The sequence below is a fragment of the Anser anser genome (assembly GCF_964211835.1).
Source record: "Anser anser genome assembly, chromosome: 1".
Lineage (NCBI taxonomy): Eukaryota > Metazoa > Chordata > Aves > Anseriformes > Anatidae > Anser > Anser anser.
Window position 1 is genome coordinate 73,615,140 of NC_139720.1, and position 21,447 is coordinate 73,636,586.

The 21,447-nt window shown below is 40.9% G+C and overlaps 1 protein-coding gene across 4 annotated transcripts in view; it reads right to left on the reverse strand.

Annotated features, from left to right (window-relative positions):
• Positions 1-21,447, reverse strand: part of UPK3A (uroplakin 3A) — a 70,001-nt gene that overhangs the window by 46,029 nt on the left and 2,525 nt on the right. For 3 of the 4 annotated variants that reach the window (XM_083846300.1, XM_083846296.1, XM_083846298.1), the window contains exons 2-4: positions 11,383-11,522; positions 9,812-9,938; positions 4,215-4,316 (exon numbers count right to left, since the gene is read on the reverse strand). In XM_083846300.1, coding sequence (XP_083702426.1) covers positions 4,215-4,294 — 80 coding nt within the window. In that variant the 5' untranslated portion in view covers positions 4,295-4,316; positions 9,812-9,938; positions 11,383-11,522. The remainder of the gene's footprint in view (positions 1-4,214; positions 4,317-9,811; positions 9,939-11,382; positions 11,523-21,447) is intronic. The other variant, XM_083846297.1, reaches the window with a different exon arrangement.

A 21,447-nucleotide genomic window follows, 5' to 3' on the forward strand; every position in this document is an offset into this window, starting at 1 on the left:
TTCTCTTGGTCATTAATGAGCTTAGACTGTGACAACAAAAAACACAGTACAAGGGTGTACACGAGGCTGCTGGATCCTCTTACAGACAGCAAGGAAATCAGTACAGCTCCAGGCCAGAAGCCCCATTCTGCCATGACCTGTACCCTGTGGGAGAGAAGGAACCACCACGAAGCGCGGCTGTCCTTGGACACCCCGCAGCACTGTCGGCTGCCAGCCAGCCAGGAGGGGAGAGCTGCCCGCGACAAGTGCATCAGCAAGCAGGAAGGGAGAGTTGTACAAACCACTTTGTTGATTGGAAAGCGCTCCACAAACAAGGCCCTGCACAATCTTCTGGGGGAAATGGAAAGCAAGGGACTGGCTGACAGAAATAGGATGACTTGGGTTGGAAGGGACCTTAAAGATCATCTAGTTTCAACCTCCCTGCCTTGGGCAGGGATGCCACCCACTTGATCAGGTTTGCCAGGGACCCATCCAACCTGGTCTTGAACACCTCCAGGGATGGGGCATCCACAACTTCTCTAGGCAACCTGTTCCAGTGCCTCACCACCCTCAGAATAAAGAACTTAGTCCTAACATCCAATCTAAATCTCCCCTCTTTCAGTTTAAAACCATTCCACCTTGTCCTATCATTATCTACACGAGCAAAGAGTCCCTCTCCACCCTTTTTATAAGAACCCTTTATTTATGTATTGAAAGGTTGCAATGAGGTCTCCCTGGAGCCTTCTCTTCTCCAGGCTGACCATCCCCAGCTCTTTCAGCCTTTCTTCATAGGAGAGGTGCTCCAGCCCTCTGATCATCTTTGTGGCCTCATCATCTTTGAAATGACCTCACCTAGCTTTCAAAACCAGTGTGCTTGCTTGTGTGGGTGCATACATACACACTCCGTGGTAGACGTTACTTTTGAGTTATTGCTGAATTTTACTATGGTACCGAATGACAAACCATTGCAGTATAGTATTACTGCATAGAGGGTCCTACTAGGAACGACACAGGCCAGAAAACCACAAAAAGAAAATCGTAATTACAGTGCAATGCGAGCTTCATTTCTGAAATACTGTATTGCTTTATAACTGTCCTTTCAGTTTTGACTTTCACAAGACTCAGAAAATCAGCTGTGAAATTTCACTCCACCTTCATTTACAACCAAACCCAAGTACAATGCATGGTATAAAAACCAGATAGTCTATCCAAGATCATTATATTAAAGGTTTATGGTGTTTATTAACACATGGGCATATCCTTAGCAGTTTTAGACTGGCACAGCTCCATTGGTACACAGCCAACAAATCCCAGCTGAGAAGCCAGCCTTCAAAGTCCCACCCCAAGGACAGTCTTAGAAGTCACTATCAATTTAAACAAGGTTTTCTTTCTTCATTCTGTCACTTTTTCTCTATTTTTTATCAAAGGGAAGACCCTAATTTTATGTGGTTTTGTGTGAAACAAATGTATGTGGTGTATCTATGTGATGTTCTTACATTTAGTTGCATTCTCTAAGTTTATGTATAACAGAAGAGTGTATTTTAATTGCAAATATATATATAATTTTTCAGATTGCAAAGTTTCACATTGCCATTTCTCCTTGGGCCCTAAATCATTCATAGAACAAGATGAATTATGACTAGTAAATGGAATGATTCTGATACCGTCTTGTATCTTCACTGATCATTTACTCACCCTCTGTCTTACCAGGATAAATTCAAACTCATTCTACATGGAAGGAGGGGGTTTAGCAGAACTGCCACCCTGGACTTCTGGAGGGCAGACTTCGGCCCATTAAGGAGAATGGTTGGTGGAGTCCCTCAGGAGGCAGTCCTGAAGGGCAAAGGAGTCCAGGAAGGCTGGACACTCCTCAAGAAGTAAAGCATAAAGGCACAGGAGCAGGCTGTCCCCATGTGCTGAAAGATGAGTCATCGTGGAAGAAGTCTGGCCTGGCTGAACAGAGAGCTGTGGTTAGAGCTCAGGAAGAAAAAGACGGTTTATGACCTTTGGAAGAAGGGGCGGTCCCCTCAGAAGGACTACAAAGATGTCATGAGGCTGTACAGGGACAAAATTAGCAGGGCCAAAGCCCAGCTTGAGCTTAATCTGGCTGTTGCTGTTTGAGACACTAGAAAATGTTTTTATAAATGCATAAACAAGAAGAGGACTAAGGAGGATCTCCATCCTTTACTGTGTGTGGGGAGCCACAAAGGATGATGAAAAGGCTGAGGTACTGGATGCCTTCTTTGCCTCAGTCTTTAGCAGCAAGACAAGTTGTTCTCTGGGTACTCAGTTCCCTGAGCTAGTAGAAAGTGACAGGGAGAAGCATGAAGCCCTCATAAAAATATCGAATATCCGAGTTGGAAGGGACCCACAAGCATCATGAAGTCCAACTCCCAGGTCTCATAATTCACAAGGAAATATTTAACAACCTGCTAAACCACTTAGATGTAAGCAAGTCTATGGGACCAGATGGGATCCATCCAAGGGTACTGAGGGAGCTGGGTGAAGTGCTGACCAAGCCGTTCTCCATCATCTATCAGCAGTCCTGGCCATCACGCAAGGTCCCAGTCAACTGGCAGCTAGGAAATGTGACACCCATCTACAAGAAGGGCTGGAATGAGGACCTGGGGAACTACAGGCCTGTCAGTCTGGCCTCAGTGTCAGGAAAACTTATGGAGCAGATCATCTTGAGTACCAATATGCAGCATGTAGAGGACAACCAGGTGATCAGGCCCAGTCAGCATGGATTTATCAAAGGCAGGTCCTGCCTGGTGAACCTGATCTCCTACAACAAGGTAACTCACCCAGTGGATGAGGGAAAGGCTGTGGACGTGGTCTACCTAGACTTCAGTAAAGCTTTTGACACCATTTCCCACAGCATTCTCCTGAAGAAGCTGGCTGCTCAAGGCTTGGACAGGTGTACTCTTCGTTGGGTTAAAAAACTGGCTGGGTGGCCAGGCTCAAAGAGGTGTGGTGCATGGAGTTGAGGCCAGTCACTAGTGGTGTCCCCCAGGGGACACCAGGTCCCCCCCAGTACTGAGACCAGTTCTCTACAATATTTTTATTAATGAGCTGGCTGAGGGGATTGAGTGCACCCTCAGTAAGTTCACAGACAACACCAAGTTAGGTATGAGTGCTGATCTGCCTGAGGGTAGGAAGGATCTGGATAGGCTGGATCAATGGCAAAGGCCAACTGTATGAGGTTCAACAAGGCTAAGTGCTGGGTCCTGCACCTGGGGCACAACAACCCCATGCTGCGCTGCAGGGGGAAGAGTGTCTGGAAAGCTGCCCAGAGGAACAGGACTCAGGATATTGGTTGATAGCCAACTGAACATGGCCAGAAGGGTGCTCAGGTGGCCAAGAAGGCCTACAGCATCCTGACTTGTATCAGAGATAGTACGGCCAGCACCACTAGGGAAGTGATCGTTCCCTGTACTCTTCTCTGGTGAGGCTGCACCTTGAGTACTGTGTCTCAAGTACTGTGTTCAGTTTTGGGCCCCTCAGTACAAAAAGGACATCAAGGTGCTGGAGTGTGTCCAGAGAAGGGCAACAAAGCTGGTGAAGGGTCTAGAAAACAAGTCTTGTGAGGAGTGACTGACAGAGCTGGGGTAGTTTAGCTTTGAGACAAGGAGGCTCAGAGGAGACATTGTACTTTACAATTACATATTAGCAAGGTGTACATCAGTCTCTTCTCCTAAGCACTAAGTGATAAGAGAAAAGGAAATGGCCTCAAGCTGTGCCAGTGGAGATTTAGGTGGGATAATAGGAAAAATTTCTTCACTGGAAGGGTTTTGAAGCTTTGAAACAGGAAGTAGTTGAGTCACCATCCCTGGCAGTCTCCAAAAAAACACGTAGATGTAGTTCTTAATGACATGGCTTAAATGGTGGACTCGGCAGTGCTAGGTTAAAGGTTGGACCAGATAATCCAGAGGTCTTCTCCAATGTAAATGATTCTATGAATAAACAGCATTCTTACAGACATTCTTAAAGTTTTCATCATAACTGTATCTGATTATTTTAAAAGCAGTGACTGCATTTTCATTCAATTTTCATGTGAGATGGTGATAAATATTCATCTTACCATTGGAAGGCTGAGTCACAGAAAGAATTGGTTAAAAACAATTACACTCATCTTGGGGAACCTAGTGTGAGAGATCAAGAGCTATATATTTTTTTCCCTGCTATTGCATTTTGTGACATTTCGTATGTTCCAGGCACAAACAGCATAGACTTACCTGAGTTTGTCTTCAGGATACCATGTAGCAGCTTCAACTGAGAGGTTTTCCTTTCTTGCACTGTAACTTCCCTGCTTCATTTACTACATGCATTACTAGTTTCTGCAACACACAAAGTACAGTGATTATAGACAAGCTATTTCGCTACACAATCCTAAACCAACTCAAGAGCAGGTCCATGTTGGGGTCAAGTATTAAAGATAGATGTTTAAACTGAAAAAGGCTGTTCTCAGACTGTGCAAATTAAGTGATGGTTAGCATTGCAGAGCTTCTGAGCACTTGTGCTATTTTTATTCCATGCCTTTCTACCATTCCCAACATTCTACAAGTGTTGACCAAGATGATTTAAAACCATGACCAAGACCCAACAACATGACTACATAGTATTTGTAATCACAAGTCATTATCAAGTTTAGAACATATCAATATGCAGCAGAGCACTCTGCCACTTCACCTGGAAGGATCACCACTGTAGTTGGTGGCCATCCCTCATACAGACATTCCATTGACAGGATAACACTGATCTTTGACAGTAGGTTCAACAGCATTTGTGGGCAGACGGGAACAAAAGGGCTGACAGGAGTGGGACCCGTCTGGAGGGCAATATTCAACTGCAGTCACAGACAGCCCACCTGCTCTCATTCATTCAGCAATCCTGATATAGCCCATTTTGTTCATCTAGCCACCTGACACCAGTACCTTATAATTTGCTATAACAGGCAAAGATAATGACAATCACTACATTTGTGATTTCTGTACCTTCCGGTCCAATTTGGTGGTTAGATGGCTCCCTGGCCAGCCCAAGGTCTGGAGCTACTCAAACTGCAACCCACTTTCCAAGGCTTAGAAAAATTGATGTAGCCTTTTGTGGTGGTTTTACCGTGCTAGGCAGCTGAACGCCACAACCGCTCTCTCACTCCCCCTCCTTAGATGAGGAGGGGAAAAAGTAAAGGAAAGAACAACTCACAGGTTGAGATAAGGATGATTTAATTAAAGGAAAAAAAAATAATTATTAAGGAAAGATTATTATTAATTAAACAATTTAACTAAACAATTTAACTAAACAACAATTTAACTAAAGGGGAAAGAGGAAAGGGGAAAAGGGAGGGGGAAAGGGAAAACGAAACAAAACAAGTGAAGGCTATGTGGAAGTGCAGAGGAAAGAAATTACTCTCTACTTCCCACAAATGAGCGATGCTTGACCACGTCCTTGAAGCAGGGCCTCAACGCACGTAGCCGGTGTTCGGGAGGAGGACAGACGTTTTCACAACAAGAGCCCACCCCTCCCCTCTTCCTCTTTTTTCCACCTTTTATTGCTGAGTGTGACATCATATGGTATGGAATATCCCTTTGGTTGGTTTAGGTCAGCTGCCCTGGTGATGTTTTTTCTCACATCTTTGCCCACCCCTAGGGGAGTTAGAGAGAGTCCTGATGCTGTGCCAGCACTGTTCAGCAGCAGACACAACACTGGTGTGATACCATTGCTGTTTTAGCTACGAGTGCAGAGCACAGCACTGTATGGGCTGCTGCAGGGAAAGTTAACATCCCAGCTCGACCCAGTACACCTTTAAAAAAAAAGGCATCATCTTACCTTTGGTGTTATTACCCAAACTGAATAGCTAAAGTTTAAGAGTCATTTACCAGTAGAAAAACACATATATAAACAAGAAACCAGCAGAAGAAAGAAATCTTAAGTTGAATAACACGAGGACAATGAATGAGAATGTATGTGTGCATGTACATGCATGAGTGTTTGACAAATATTTATCTTTTCATTGACTTTTCCTAAGATCAGTCATTCTATAAATTACATTATAACTTTAAGCAACCATTTCAGAGACATTGTGGCACTGCATTAAATAATTGACCTTTATTTCTGCTGTCCAACTAAGATATTGGCCGTTCTAAAATTAAAAACCAGTATCAATAAAGATATGATACAGAAATGTATGTGGCATCTCACCATTGAACAATTTTAATTCTAAAATGAAAAGCTCTGGTTTTTTTTCCAAGGTTCATTCTGTTGCACAGAAAAAAAAAAAAGAAAAAAAAAAAGCCCAGCATGACTAATTTTCTGCCTTAATTATAACAGGCTAGCTGAACTGCTTCAGAGCTACGTACTGTAATTCCTTTAAAGCCATGCCTAGAATGCAGTATGGATGCCATTAGGCAATTATATACCACTCTGGGCTGCTTATCATACCAGTGATACCAGAGCAGGAAGAAAGCACTTCCTGCACTGCCCACAGGCTAGTCTTACATTACAATATCCTGTTCAGATGCGAGACAAGCGCTGAACCATCACTGGAAGGCAGCCATGGCTTGAATCTGGATACAGATGACAGGGGAGGAGTTCTCACTTCAACCTCAGCACCAGAAGAGCACATTAAATTTCAGTTTTCTTTGAAACAGTATGAAAAGATGGACATTATCCCTTTCAAATGTATTTATTCAGAGAATGCTTGGTCAAGACCTGATCTCATTTGTTGTTGATCTTGTCACATTTCAAGTTGTAATTTTATAAGCAGCTAATAAGAGAAAACATGCAGAGCTATCATCCTCTTTAATAAACTAAATGCTGAGTCTGGACTGCTCTTGGTTGTATAGGTCTGGCTACGTTTTTCAGAGAAATGCGCGGCAGAGCAATTTCCAACCTAGCATAAAGTTTGGGTGAACTTGCCCAGGCAGAGTTTCCTGCCAATGCAGCAAAGTCTGGACTAGCTTATTTCAGGCTACTTGTGGTATGTCTGTGCACCATTATACATTGAAGATATATCATGAAATTCTTGGAGCTAAGCCAGATTCAGCACTGCCTTTATATAGTTATACATTTATTCTACATTGGTTAAATAACAGACATTTTGATTTGTTGCAATTTGTCAGCCTTCCATAATGAAAAATTGTGCACAGAGCTGATAAATCATGTTTTGTTTTGTTTTGTTTTTTCAGCTGTATGTGAACCAGAAACCATCATGCATTTCTTTCTCAGCATATAGAAAATTAATGTTTCCCAAAGAGACAAAATTCAGAGTTCCAGGTTTATTTCCATGTGAATCAAGTATTGATGTCATAAGGAATGTATATTTGAGGAATCTTGTTTATGCACAATCTCAAAGTCTGTAAAGGGATATTAGACTTAATGATTTCTTTGATCAGGAAAAACAAAGGTGTTTCTCCATGTTTTTTTCATGCAGCTTTCTGCTGATTTTCATAGCATCTTTCACATACACTGTGCTATAAAATATGTTAACATTTACTACAATCCACACAACTCAGGACTATCTTCAGCAGACATTTCAGGGTTTGCAATTCTCTACCATGGGGAGGGAAATTTTTCTTCTGTCTTAGTGTATCCATTTATTTTGATTAGGTTTGCTATAACCTTTGCATCAGATTCATCTGACAGCAGCTATTAGCATCTAATTTATTTCATTATAGTAAAGAAATACATGAATATATCACATCAGATTAAAGAAAAGCATATATCTACTGTACCATTTAAGAACCAAAAATGCATTATTCCATATTTTTGCACACAGGATATTTACTTCTGTGGAAAGTTTCTTGTTATGTCTATAAACCAATAAAAGTCTAAGGGCACATAAGCCCTTCAAAGTTCAACTAGATTTTCAAAAAGGCTGAGAATCAGAGTTTTAGCTGACCAACACCAGCAACTTCTTAAGCTTTTCAGAGTTCAGTGCCAACAAGTAACATGCTTGCCACTACTTCTTCCAGATGAAATTACTGCCAGATATATGGAATATGTATGTATATTTAAAAACTTAGCTTAGCTGTGGGCAGTTACTTTGAATGTCCTAGCCAAACAATAGTTTAAGCAGTGTGCTGGATCTCTGTACTGATGTTAACTTCATGCACTAGTCACAGCAAGTCATATTTGATTTCCTTCCAAGTTTAGGATGTTGTTTGTCTTACTTGATTTTTCCTTCTCCTTCCATGCCTCTTATTTCTACAGAAATATACTGGAGAGGCACAGAAATCCATAACCCAGACTGGCTGGAACAAAAATAAGGTTTGTAGGTACAATGAGAATACATGGTGAGGACATAGCCCTGAGTACTGGCACACAAGTGTCCCTAAATTAAAGCGTTAGTGCAGTCAAATACACACTTTCAGTGCAGGCCAGCAGTGGTCTCTCAGACATCACAAGCAAGTCAACACAGCTCAGACCATTACTAGTAAGGGAATTTGGAAGTGCCCATATTTGAAAGGCAATTGTTTAGCTTTATTAATGCAGGCCATGACATAAGGACCCTCCAATCCAAAAAGTAGCCCCTGGCCCATATTCTTTGCCAGTATGGATGTAACCAGTAAGCCCTTCAAATCCATAGAACTTGGCTTATGAAAAAAATCAAGGGGACAATAAACTCAAAATTGTCAGAACCTAGGTTCTAAATCTGGGGCATGTCTCAGCTGTTAAACCATCCTGACCCATCACATTTGTTGTTTTTTTCCCCATACCTAAGTAGCTTCAGGCAATCTTTTTTGATGCTACATAGATCAGATAATTTTAGGAAGGAAGCACAGACAAATTCAGAACTTCACAAAATACTCCTGAATATAGACAGGTATTACATGTATGTCTGTTTTTCCTGATACAACACAAGTATTTGACATTAGAACCACCTGGGATTTTTGCTCACTTTCAACTGTTATGTTATGGCATTGCATATATTCTGTCCCTTTTCACAAGGAAGTCATGTGCGTGAATATGGGTAAATTCACAGGTGTCTTAATGGTAATTGAGCATTTGCTCATTAGTGGCTTTATTCAGATTCTATCACTTACTATGGGTTGGATCTACAGAAGATGAAAGCTCTGCTTTGCTTTTCTTTGGTTATAGCAAGGTGAGCTCTAGCCCTTGCTGTTCACTAAAAAATAGGTTAGTTATATCATGGTGTGTGGAGTTGGTGTTGTAGATAGCCCACTACATGCACCCTGGTAATAAAGTATATAACAATATTAAATATCCAGTGATGATTTCCTAAAAAGGTATCACATGCCTGTTCCCATAGGGGAGGAACTAAGTGGCTGCTCAGCATTGAGTTTGTCATTTTCTCCAAAAAATTCTTGTCTTCCTAGTCATGTATTCAAGCCACTCAGTTTTTATTTTCATATTCATAGAGCCAGTGAGCTCTCCTGCTCTTAGCCTGACCCTGTCCCTTGAACATGTCATGGAAAACACTACAGTGTCACCATCAAAAAGTCTTATCTAGCACCATTCCACCAAAGCTAATCAATTAGAGCAAGGTAAGGTCTGGGGACCAGTTCTGCTATCTACAGAACTTCAGAAAGGGGAAAACTACTCAAGATCCATATGAAGTTCTCAGTTGTTTAATCTCACCTTTAAAGAAATACTATGACTGACTGACTTCCTTAAATACAGTAGATACTGTGGGATAAAGATGCAGCATCTTCATAAGCCTGCTAGGACAAATTAATTTCATTATTGCTATGATTTCTGAATTTTACCACACCAGAACTTCCAATACTTTCTTTGCTCTAAAATAAGATGTGTTAGGTAGCAGGCCAACATGGGAACACTGAATAGTCAAGCATAATGGATTGCCCTTGCATACCTGTCTCTATCATTCAGTAGTTATCACCACGAATGCTGTGCTCTTTTCTTCTGTTTCTAAAGTCTCTTTTCTAAACTCTAAAGTCTTCAAGCTCAGAATGGCACTTCCTGTCAACTGTTTGGGTGTTCTGAAACCAAGCAGAAAACATCATTATGTGATGCATTCTTGATTCCAAAAAACATAAGACATATGGATGCAGTTGCTTGACTAATATCAAGTGTCATTTTGATCACTTCATAAAGGCCAAATATAAGGCAGAACTACTTTCTATACGGTTTGGACGGTACAGTTTCAAATCGTGCTCTTTCCGGCAATAGAAGGAGCTGGAAGCAGAGGCACATGGGTGCGAACTGACTCATGTAAGATTGCCCAACAGGTCAGCTGCACAGCCAGTAGTGGAGTCCAGAATTTCTGCATTCCTAGCTTGAGACAGTATCTTCTGATCTTTGCCACATACAGACTGTTGAGCCTCATTAGTTGCTATAATGCAAAAATGATTACACGCCCAGCAGAACAGCAAATGCTGCTAGGTAGCCAGTAATACCTCATGAAGACTAGAAAGTTCTCTATTGCTGCAACAAGCACCAACATCAGGAGCAGTTGCATAGAAGGTGAAATTTCTGTTCCTCATTAGATCTGTGAACAGATCTACCCTGAATGTTTGTTCAGCCTATGCTAATAACCAGGCTATTAGGCTACCTAATAGCAACTCCAAGTTCTAGTGTAGACACTTGTGGGTGGATTGCAAGTGTTTTGGAATGGCCATGCAATTGTTTTGTACATGTTCATTTTCTCCTGTTATGACTAGATTGCACATTCAGTGTGCTCAGGTGGCCAAGAAGGCCAAGAGCATCATGGCATGTGTAATAAACAGTGTGGCCAGCAGGGCTAGGCAAGTGATTGTCCCCCTGTACTCAGCTCTGGTGAGGCCGCACCTCAAGTACTGTGTTCAGTTTTGGGCTCCTCACTACAAGAAGGACATGGAGGTGCTCAAGTGAGTCCAGAGAAGGGCAACAAAGCTGGTGAGGGATCTGGAGAACAAGTCTTACAAGGAGCGGCTGAGGGAGCTAGGATTGTTCAGCCTGGAGAAGAGGAGGCTCAGGGGAGACCTTATCACTCTCTACAGGTACCTTAAAGGAGGCTGTAGCGAGGTGGGGGTTGGTCTATTCTCCCACATGCCTGGTGACAGGATGAGTGGGAATGGGCTAAAGTTGCGCCAGGGGAGGTTTAGGTTGGATATTAGGAAGAACTTCTTTACCAAAAGGGTTGTTAGGCATTGGAATGGGCTGCCCAGGGAAGTGGTTGAGTCACCATCCCTGGAGGTCTTTAAAAGACGTTTAGATGTAGAGCTTAGTGATATGGTTTAGTGGAGGACTTGTTAGTGTTAGGTCAGAGGTTGGTCTAGGTGATCTTGGAGGTCTCTTCCAAACTAGATGATTCTGTTATTCTTTGAGGAAGATATTGCATTGCTGTTCTATTTGTACAATACTTGGCAAAGAACATTTCTGTGAATAATCACCATTAATGGTAACAACTCCCCCCCACCACCACCATTACAGTCAGGGAATTACCTGGTATCTCTCAAAACCATCTTTTTGTCGTTCTTTTTCCTTTTCTTCACCATGTCATTTTCCTTACATAGGCACCCACTTCAGTTGCTTATAAAAGACCTTAGGCACTCTCATCCAATTATTTCAAGAAGCATCTCAACCTGTGAAATGAGACCACATTTTCAGAGCACTCCTCAATCCCTGGACACTTTCAGGGTGTGTCAAATACCATGTTATGGAGCTACCACCATGGCAGAAAGTGTTGAATGGTTCTCTGACAAAGTTGATTCTCATTGTTAAGAGTGGAGAGTGATAAGAGATTTTCTGTGAAAGTGTCAGCTGTCCAGAACAGTCCACTGCAGCCAGATTTAAAATCAACATCTCTTGGTAACTAAAAAGAAATATATTAATTTCAAACCAAGACTTTCTGAGGAATTAGTAACAAGTATTTCAACTAGGCCACACAGTCACAGCACCCCCTCAGTGCTGGACCGTTTGAGAATCAGACTCCTACACCTCTATACCACACTGTTAGTTCCAAACTAAAGTATGCTACTTTTAGGCTGATGTATTTTAGTGTTAGAAAAAACGACATTTACTGTGCAACCCCATGTCATTATCCATCCAGCAGTATTAGACTGTTACATATAACCACCACTTGCAATAATAGCTCTTATGATGCAAGATCATGACATGTTGGAATGACATCAGGCCCGTGTGCTTCTTAGGGCTCTAAGGGGACACTCCAGCATTGCATCAGAAATTTACGTTGGCTGATGTTCTTCATGACTGAAAACATCTCCAGGGCCACATGCTGGTGAAAGACTCCCACAAGTAGCTCCTGTCACAGCTTTGAGAAGGCTGAGTGCAAGAGGAAAGCCATGAGCTATGGGGAAACCCCATGGGGCTGTCAAGGCCGGGTCCTTACCAGCCAAAGCCTGTCCCACCAACCCCAAACAGGGAGCAGAATGGGTTGGGGGCTGCCCTGGGCCACCACCAACACAGGGTTTCAAGCAGATTTGTGGTGACAGGCTAGGAAGTCAAGACCGCATGCCTGGGCCCAGATCAGTAGGGTATGTGCTCAGGCATAGCTGCCACAGGGTTGGGACAGAGCACAGGCCAAGTGCGACAGTCTCAGCTTAAAAGAAGCTCCCACCAAAAAAGGAGGGACAGCCCTTGGTAAGGCTACTTAGTGGAAATGTTCAGGGGAGCATCTCCTGAGGCTGCTTCCATCCCTTTCTTTCAAGGCTACCACCTACATTAGGTTTGAGATCAGGCACCCAAAACACCTAGGCCCCAAGAGCTCTGGTACAGCTTTTCAATACTTTTATGCCATGTCAGCTCTCTGACAAGAGATACTTTGTCCCCTTGTGGTCTTATGTCTGTTTACATTTTTGATTTTTTACTGTTTGCTGTGATACACAGTGCTTGAATCCAACTTCAGCAAGTTCCCCAGTCTAAAAGTGATCCCATGATATTTTCTTGATTATATTTCAGTGTTCTCCTGTCACTAGTTCTGTTGGTAGACATATTCAGTAAGTCTTACTGCTCACAACTTTGAACTTCCCCCATTGAACTATTTACCCCAAATTCTTTCCGAACTTTTCTGCAGCTTCAGACATGCTAATGTATCAAACAGGACAGACATCCTGCTGTCCCCAAGACAAACAGGCAGAGCTGACATCCAGGCAGCTGAACTCCTTTATCCTCCAAGACAAGGTGCCACCACCACAAATCACCAGCCCATGCAATTACCCAGACCACAGCTGGGAATCATTTCCCTAGAGTAAAGCAGCACTGGGGACCACCACCAGCACAGAAGAGTTGTGGGCCACATTTCAGGACCAACCTTGTGTTTGGTTTGTTTGCTGGTACAGAGGTAATGAAAAATCCCAAAAGTGATTAGACAGAGCCATAAAGGGGTTTCTTCTCTCCTGGGCTGCAGGATTCAGCTAGGTTTGAGAAACAAGTTGGAGAATGGACAAAAAGGCAAAAATAAAATGGAAATGAGGCCTGTAGCCAGCTGTAGGGAAGGCAGACTTTACTGGATGAAGTGTCAGGTCACATCCAAGTTACAGCAGAGCATCCCAAAGATGCTTTCATTATAATTTCTTTCTGATTTCTGCCAAGCCTAGTCTTTGAAAGCCTTCAAAAGACATCTGACATCTATTTCCAAAGCTTTATGCATAAGATATTACTGTTTAATCTCCCCAGGACAGGAACTCTTGTGTATGCATAATAAATAGACCCCAGCATCATTTAGAGCCTGTAGGTATTGCATGCAAGACTGGAACATTCAAAACTATATACATGGTGTTTTTCCTTTAGTTTAATTTGGGAAAAAAAAAATGTACTTTTTCCATAGAGCCTAACAAAAGAATATGGTCTTCCAGAGTGAAATAGCCTCTCTACCTATTGCAAACTTCTACAGATGCATTTACATTTCTGAACATATCAGACATACAGTGGAAGTCTTTACCTGAGCTTGTCTACAAAGGTGCAGGCAAGCTACCAATACAGCAACTGACATCAGACCAGATCATCAAGAGAAACTCTGGCAGTTATCAATTACTGCTGAATGAAAACATTTATCAGAACTAATATACAACCAGGCATCCATGAACAGACAATGAAGCATGAGCTAATTGCCTACCAAGTCTTTCCATTACTTGATTGAGTTTGGCAAGTAGATTCAGCATGCAAATTCACCATTCTGCGAGGACGTAATGCTTGCATTTAGAGACATTAGCTCTTCCTGACAGGAAATTACTTTTCTCTCAATGTTTTCACAAAGAGTTAGGAAGATGCAGGAAATACTTCTGCACATTTGGCATCTGATGTTCATGAAACTTCAGTCACTATAAGCAGCTAGGACTCTATGTAAGAGTGAGCAATGCACAGCAAAATCTTCCACTCAGCAGCCATAGCAGCACCCCTTGGCATTCCTGACCTGTAGCACTGATTAGATCAAGGATTTCCCAGGAGATAAGTTGACAACTACAGTATTTGTTGGATGGATTGAAAAGACATCCGTAACACGCTTGCTTTTGGGCTTAGGAGCCAAATTTACTTTACAAGAGCAAAAAGCTTCTGCCTAACTTCATGACCTCAAGTAACTACTCCACGCTCTATGAATAATCAGGACTGTGAAATGCATTTTTTTTTCTTCAGCTTGTGTTGATGCTATGAAATGCATTATTTCCTCCAGTGTAGAGAGACATATTGCTTCTTGTTTTTTCTGTTACAGTGCATCAGGAAAAAGAAATCCCATAACCTTCTGTCCAAGATAGGCACATAAGCTCCCTAAACCTAACAGATGTCATTGCATTTAAGCTGATTCAAAGAGCACTTTTGTCTAAAACATTTGGCTAAGGAAGAACAACACTGCATGGAGTTGTTTGCTGGGGGGAAGCCCCAGAAACTATGCCTTAGACTCTATGTAAGCCATCTCTTCCCCTTCTGACTCCTTCAGCCTGACATCAGCCTCACTCCTCAGCACCCACAGTAGGCAGAGATGGGCAAGTAGTCACAGCTGTGACAAAGCAGGTTACCTCAACTCAGTTATTTAACCTGTACTTATTTTGCTTTTACTATTAATCCTGGCAAGAAAAACCTTAACGTGCAATTCATAGGCTCGGATAACTCATCAAAGCCCAGCATTCCCTGGTGTGTGGGAGGGCATGCAACAGGATGGAAAACAACCTGCTGATGTGACCCAGTTTCCTTACAGAGGGAAATCTTGTCTATGCAAAAGAAAAGCTTATTTCTCTAGAATACCCTTTTGAAAGGAAGCTACAAGCCCAGTTAAGATTAACATGTGTAATTTAACTTATCCAGGAGACTGTCTAAACAACAAGACAAACCATATACACCCTTCAGAAATGAAGCCATAGTGTTCAACCACATAAAGAAGCTCTACTGTATTTCAAATAATTTTGGGTTATTTGAACCTGCATGAAGTGTAATGGCCTAAAATATATAGGCAATTAAATATGAACTATTGGCCTGTTTTCTCCTAAACTTCTATATATCACTAAACCTGTGACTACAGAACAACAAGGTGAACAAATAAAAGAGCAAACTGCTTGATCAGCAGATGCCAGTTGTTGTATATATTTCTAGTTTTAGCCTTTATCCTTCAAAGCATCCTTATGGTAAACATATTCAATGAAATGAGCATGTTGATGTTCACCCTAAGTAGACGAAATAAGCTGATACAAAAGATTGGTTCACTTAAACCTGGTCACTGTTTAATATTTGAAGATTAAAGTTGAACACCTGGGCAAGTGTATGCAGAACATGGGTCTAGGGCAAAAGGACTCAAGACAATCAAGTCCAGGAAGGGGGAGTGAGAAAAGAACAGTGACTTGGAAAGCAACAAGTGATTCATTGCTAGAGGACGTGGGTTTTCAGGATTTGGAAGCAACTGGCATTCAAAAGAGGGAGCAACAATAAAGAGTAAAAGTGACAGGGTAAAAGGGGTAAAATGTAGATCATAAGATTGTTTCAACGAGGGCTTGAGAAGCACAGGGAGTGAGAGGAAGAAATTAAACCAAAGATATTATTTTAATATTTAAAAGTACTCTCCTATAGGTTCCCCAAGAAATATCAGTAGACAGGTGGCAAGATAAAGCAGTCATTAATTTGATTACTCATTTGCAAAATTTACAGTAACAATTAAGTAGTCTTAATGTAGATATTTACTGAATGAAAATGTTGAAAAGCAGGTTTTGTAATAGACTAGTTCCACTCTTTCTCCAGCTTCCCCAAGAAGTGCAGCATACACTAAGCTGCTCCAGAAAAAAATAAAAAATAAAAAAAAACAGATATTATCATCCCAAGCTGTAAATAGAAGGCTGACAGGAAACACTAAGAACTTAGCTTAGCTCTGTTCATATCAATAAGCTGGGTAAAGGGAAAAGTTACAGGTGAGAACAGGTCATGAAAATCTAGTTCATTTGATACTGACTGTGCTTCTGGGAAATCCAGAAACATTTTTTAAAAGCGTTTGAAATGTTTCCTTCCTCAATAGCCTGCTTCTGCTGAGAATTTGAAAATATCAGCAACCAGTAATGAAGTATTTGATTAGTAATAATACCACATACTTTTACATGGATGAGGAACCCAGAGCTCCCCAAAAGGCAGGCAGCACCAAATACCCTTGTTATTATGATTTATAAAGACATAGTCTATCAGTGTCAAAACGTAGAAGAGTTTATGCTTTGTTTGCCCATCAGTTCAGTGTTCTAGCTCTCTAAAAACATGTCCTTTGTTGTCACAGATTACAGATGTGTAATTCCAGATTCCTTTCATTGTATGCAGATGGTCTTCATGAAGGCTACCAACTTTATTCTATTTTTTTATAGTCATTACTAGAACTTCAGATTATTTTTTTCCAGCAAAATAAGTGATATGTGTCACAGCAAGCTAAACTGATAGGCACTTTGTGCCATTGATACAATGCTTCTTGCATATCCACCTGAAGGATTTGGTGCCAACCACTGAAATAAAATCTAAAAGGTCTAAAGCAATCCAGATTAAAGAGTGCAAGTGACATTCCAATGCGTGTGTCCTTGTTAAAAAAAGGAATTACACCAGCTAGAGACTTGTCCAGGTAAGAATTTAAGAACTAGGGCATGTTAGTACATTTGACAAAGGTACTGGTCTGGGAGGCTAGGTCCTAGCCTGGCAGAGATTTCTTGGTTCTTGACTTTCCCCTACCTCAAGGTCACTGTCCTTCCCTTTGCTCATTAAGGATTGCATAGCAAGGACCAATTTTTTGCTAGTGAGTACTCTGCTTGAGCAAATGAGGTCCCAGGCTTCTTGAATCATCCAGCTGTTACATTTTTCATCTATCTTTTATTTCACTTACTGAGGATGAACTTGCTTTATTTTATAGATATTCATTTTCATGGAGATAAAATTTAAATAAACATTTTCCAGTCACTGATGGCTGCACATAAAATATTGTGCTTTTTTTGTATTATGCAGTAAAACTGCCATAAAATATTGTCTGAAGCTTATGAAGCAATTGTTCATAAACAAACTGGTTGAACAAAAGTTGTTTTGAAATTATCATACGTTGTTATTTAGCTCACTAGAAGAATCCCAGTTAGGAAATTATACCTGTATTTCTGAAGTGGTAAGTTTCTCCAAGAATAGCCAATTCCATGACTTATAAAAACTTATTAAAAAGAGTATTGGTAAGAGTTCTCAGAAGTCACTTGGCACTAAACACTGTACAAGCCACTGAATAACAATTGAGATCATTTTTACAGCTTACGTCTATAGCTACGCTAGCTAATCACATCTTCAGTTTACTGCTGGTATCAACAAAGTCTCATGTAGCCAACTGTGTGGGCTTTATACCTTAACATCTAAGCTTTAAATGTGGACAAAATGCATACCATCATGAATACAATGCTCAAAAGCATCAACCTAGCATAACAGTTGATGCCCTGTCTTCATAAAGTTCCTAATGTTTAACAGGTTTCCTTCCCTCCCTCACCCTGTTGACCAAAAGAGATCGTTGCCTTTTCTCTCAAATATTTCACATGCTTTCTTCTAAGCATGTTTATGCTCAACTAATGTGAGCCTTCAGTTTGTTTTGCTTTACAACTTAACAGAAAATTAGATTGAGCTCTTCTTATATATAAGTGACTTCATCTTCATAAAAGACATTAATTTCTCTATGCCTCTGCAGAGCTTTGATAGTAAAGTACTGAATAATTTTGAATATCACGAGATTAAGTCCTGACCTCACTGGCACCTTTCTGCTAGAAACTTGAGTCAGTAAGGCCAAGTTTCACCCAAGATCACCTAGTCACATACAGTCTCCTGACCCTGAAGTTCTCTTCTAAGACAGAGAGAATTCCTCTAAACTTGAAGCATGATTGCCATTATCCATGTAGTATATAAATTTTAGATTATACATATTTGTATGAGTACCAGCATATTTCACAAAGGTGAAGAAATATCCTGATTAGATGTCATTGAAAGAGAATCTGAGCAGAGTTCAGCCATGCAATCTAGGGAAAACTTTTGTCCTAGAGGTAAAAATTAGAGAAAATTAACTGAATTTTCTTGAGTGTAGTTGAATTAATCTGAATGGTTACTTAAATATGAATCCAAAGGAAACTCACTGTAATGAGTTCTTTATCTACAGATGCCGTTTATGACATTTGTTAGAGCAGCCCAGCCTATAAAAGTCTTTTGTAGATTATATTTTGCTCTCCACTCACACATTTTACTTATTTTAAATATTAACTAATGTTATTAAATACTGAAATACTAATATAACTACACAATGTAGCATATTTAACGTAACTCATTGAAATAAAACTAAAATGACATTACAAAAGAGTTATGCTTAAGATATCCTGCAATGGAATTTTAAAAATAAAATTAAGTATTCAACCATTACTAAATATATTCATACAATTATTATCCATTTTGCTCCTACATTTCTAGAAGTCTTGAATATCTGTGTGTATACTTCAAAATCACATTTCCAAATTCCTATATATTTTGGAATTTACTGCTGAAATACTGATGAAAGTTCAGTTTAGAAGCTTATTGCAACATTTCTCAAGAAAACTTAACCATTATATCCTTTATAAACTGTTCATGATTTGTAAGCAAGTCATTTCTTTTACACCCTCTGTTACTGTCTGCTAGGATTTAGCTTTCTTCTTAAAGCTGGCTGAAACTTGTTCGGTTGTTATGAACAGATTTCACAGGTCTTAAATATCATTAAATGCCAACAGCTAGCACAAGATCCCAGCAGCAGTAACCAGATAGGTGCAACCCAGTGTTACACATGGGGTCCGTTCACAGCTCTGACTCATCTTCTCAAACTACTACAGACTTACCATCCAGTTCTGTCTAACTAGACCTGTCATCACACAGGACATAAGCAATACAATTCAGAAATCCGTAAAGCACCATAGTATTATCTCTACAAGCTGGACAATTCCTTATCTATTGCTGATCTTATGGTCAGAGTCTACAATACAGTAATATAGGCTAAAAGAACACAGATTCATTGAATTTAAACACTTGAAGGAGCTTGACAGTACATTAACATCAATTAACACTACAGTGCTAAGCAATGCTAAATTTGTCACTGCTTTGGACAGACTTGTAAGCAGATAACATGGAGCTTGCACAGGCCAGGTATCTCTGCTGTCTAAAGCAACTTCCCAGCTAGTTCAGCTCTTTCAGCAAAGCCCTGTAGTCTGACCACAAAGCCATCTTCAGACTGGCAGGAGTTACCTTCACTAAGGGACTGCCCATTTCCTCCTAGGAGATAGGAAGCTATATAACCCCAGAATTTACTATACAACCGCAAAATTTAATCGTTTCCTACTGGGACTTCAAATTTGCTGAACCGATGGAAGGTTTGAGAGGGTTTGTAAGTAGTGAGGATGGATACCTGGATACAATACAAGTGCAGTTCAGGGAGAACAATGAAACAGGGATACTGTGCAAGTGGCTTATAAAACCCAGAAGCCTATTACCCAAAGTCTATGGTTCACACCTCAATCCAATTAAGATAACTGCACTCTCACAAGCAGCACAGGAGCTACCTAGGATAAAAGGCTCAGGCACAGAAGACTCAGTTTTGGATGAAGAAGAGACAGATCAAACTTGTTTGAAATCTATTCATATGAGTTCAGACAAGTTTCCACTCCTACAGTGCAAGGCTGAACACCTCTGGCTTCCATTCAGCATATCCCAGGGCAGTTAACTAGTGAAAATAGAGACAGGTATAACAAGAATAGTACAAAGAGGACACAGAAGGTCACAAGAAAGCTGAACAGGTAGAACACCTCTAACTTCAGAAATACGATGGCCTTAATGCTCTGGTGTACATTCAGGGGACCATCTAGAGAGTATAATTTTAAGCTGGAAGTTTTGTAACATTCTATAGTTTTTTTTCAGAAGCTTTAATTGTAGGCTTGATCTTGGGAACAGAATTAATCTTGCACTTAACATTGGAAAGTTCCAAAAGTAATTTTGAAGCATCTTGCAAGCCGCCCAATTTAACACATTTCATTGTGCCAGTCCCCAAACTGCTATGCTTCTTGAGTCTATATGCCTTGATGCAGTTAGGGAGGCAAGTAAAAGCTGCAGAATTCATGCTTACATATAAACTCACCTAATGGCCCACTGAATCATGTGCATGCCTCCAGCAGAAGACAGCAAAATGTTAAGGATGAGGATATTGCTATATATGATTAAGATATCATCAGGATTTTCAAGCAAGTTATTTAATTTCTTCACAGTCTATTATCAATAACAACCAGTCCAGAAAGATAGTAATGAGAGAGGGAGTTAGGAGGATCTTATCAAGTAGAGATAAAGCGCTGATGGCATTAAACTAGGGTGCTACTTAGTGTCTTTGCTAACTATGGTGCATTGTGCAAATTAACTAAAGCAAGAAGCCTTGGGCCCCTTACCAAGGTCAGTCTCCTAATAAGAGAGTGAGCCTATCTTAAGAAACTGGTAGAAACTGGTCCTGCGGATGGACAAGAGCCAAGGAGCAACTGAGTCTGCGCAAAGACAAGAGGTCAACTAATGGTGATGAGGAAGAGTCATCAACCTTCATCCCCACGACCCCTGACGACCACCACCAGAATACACTGCGCAAGCGCAGATGGGAGGAGTTAATGGAAATGACTTCTTGGAACTAATTTTAATACGAAGCGGGGACAGGTTATGAATATGTATATGTGTATTGTGAAATAACCAAGGCAAGTTGCCGCATCAGGCGCGCACAACTTTGGCGGGACTATCCCCCGTGCTGCCCAGCGCTGAATAAACATACCTACTTTACAATCTTACTGATTGTGAAGTCCATTTTCCACAAGTCAGTAAAATGAAGGCACTTTGCATGTTCGTAACAGGTTAAGTAGTACTTTCAAAACTTCAGAGTTTCAAGGGAACATTCTTTTCCTGCGAAAGTGCTTGCACATGCATAGCTTGAAGTACACAAGGAACTCAGATCTTTGACAGGCTGCAAGTAGGTACACAAGTCTTGATAGAGTCAGCACTGCAAGGCATATATAGCATTGACTCACCCAT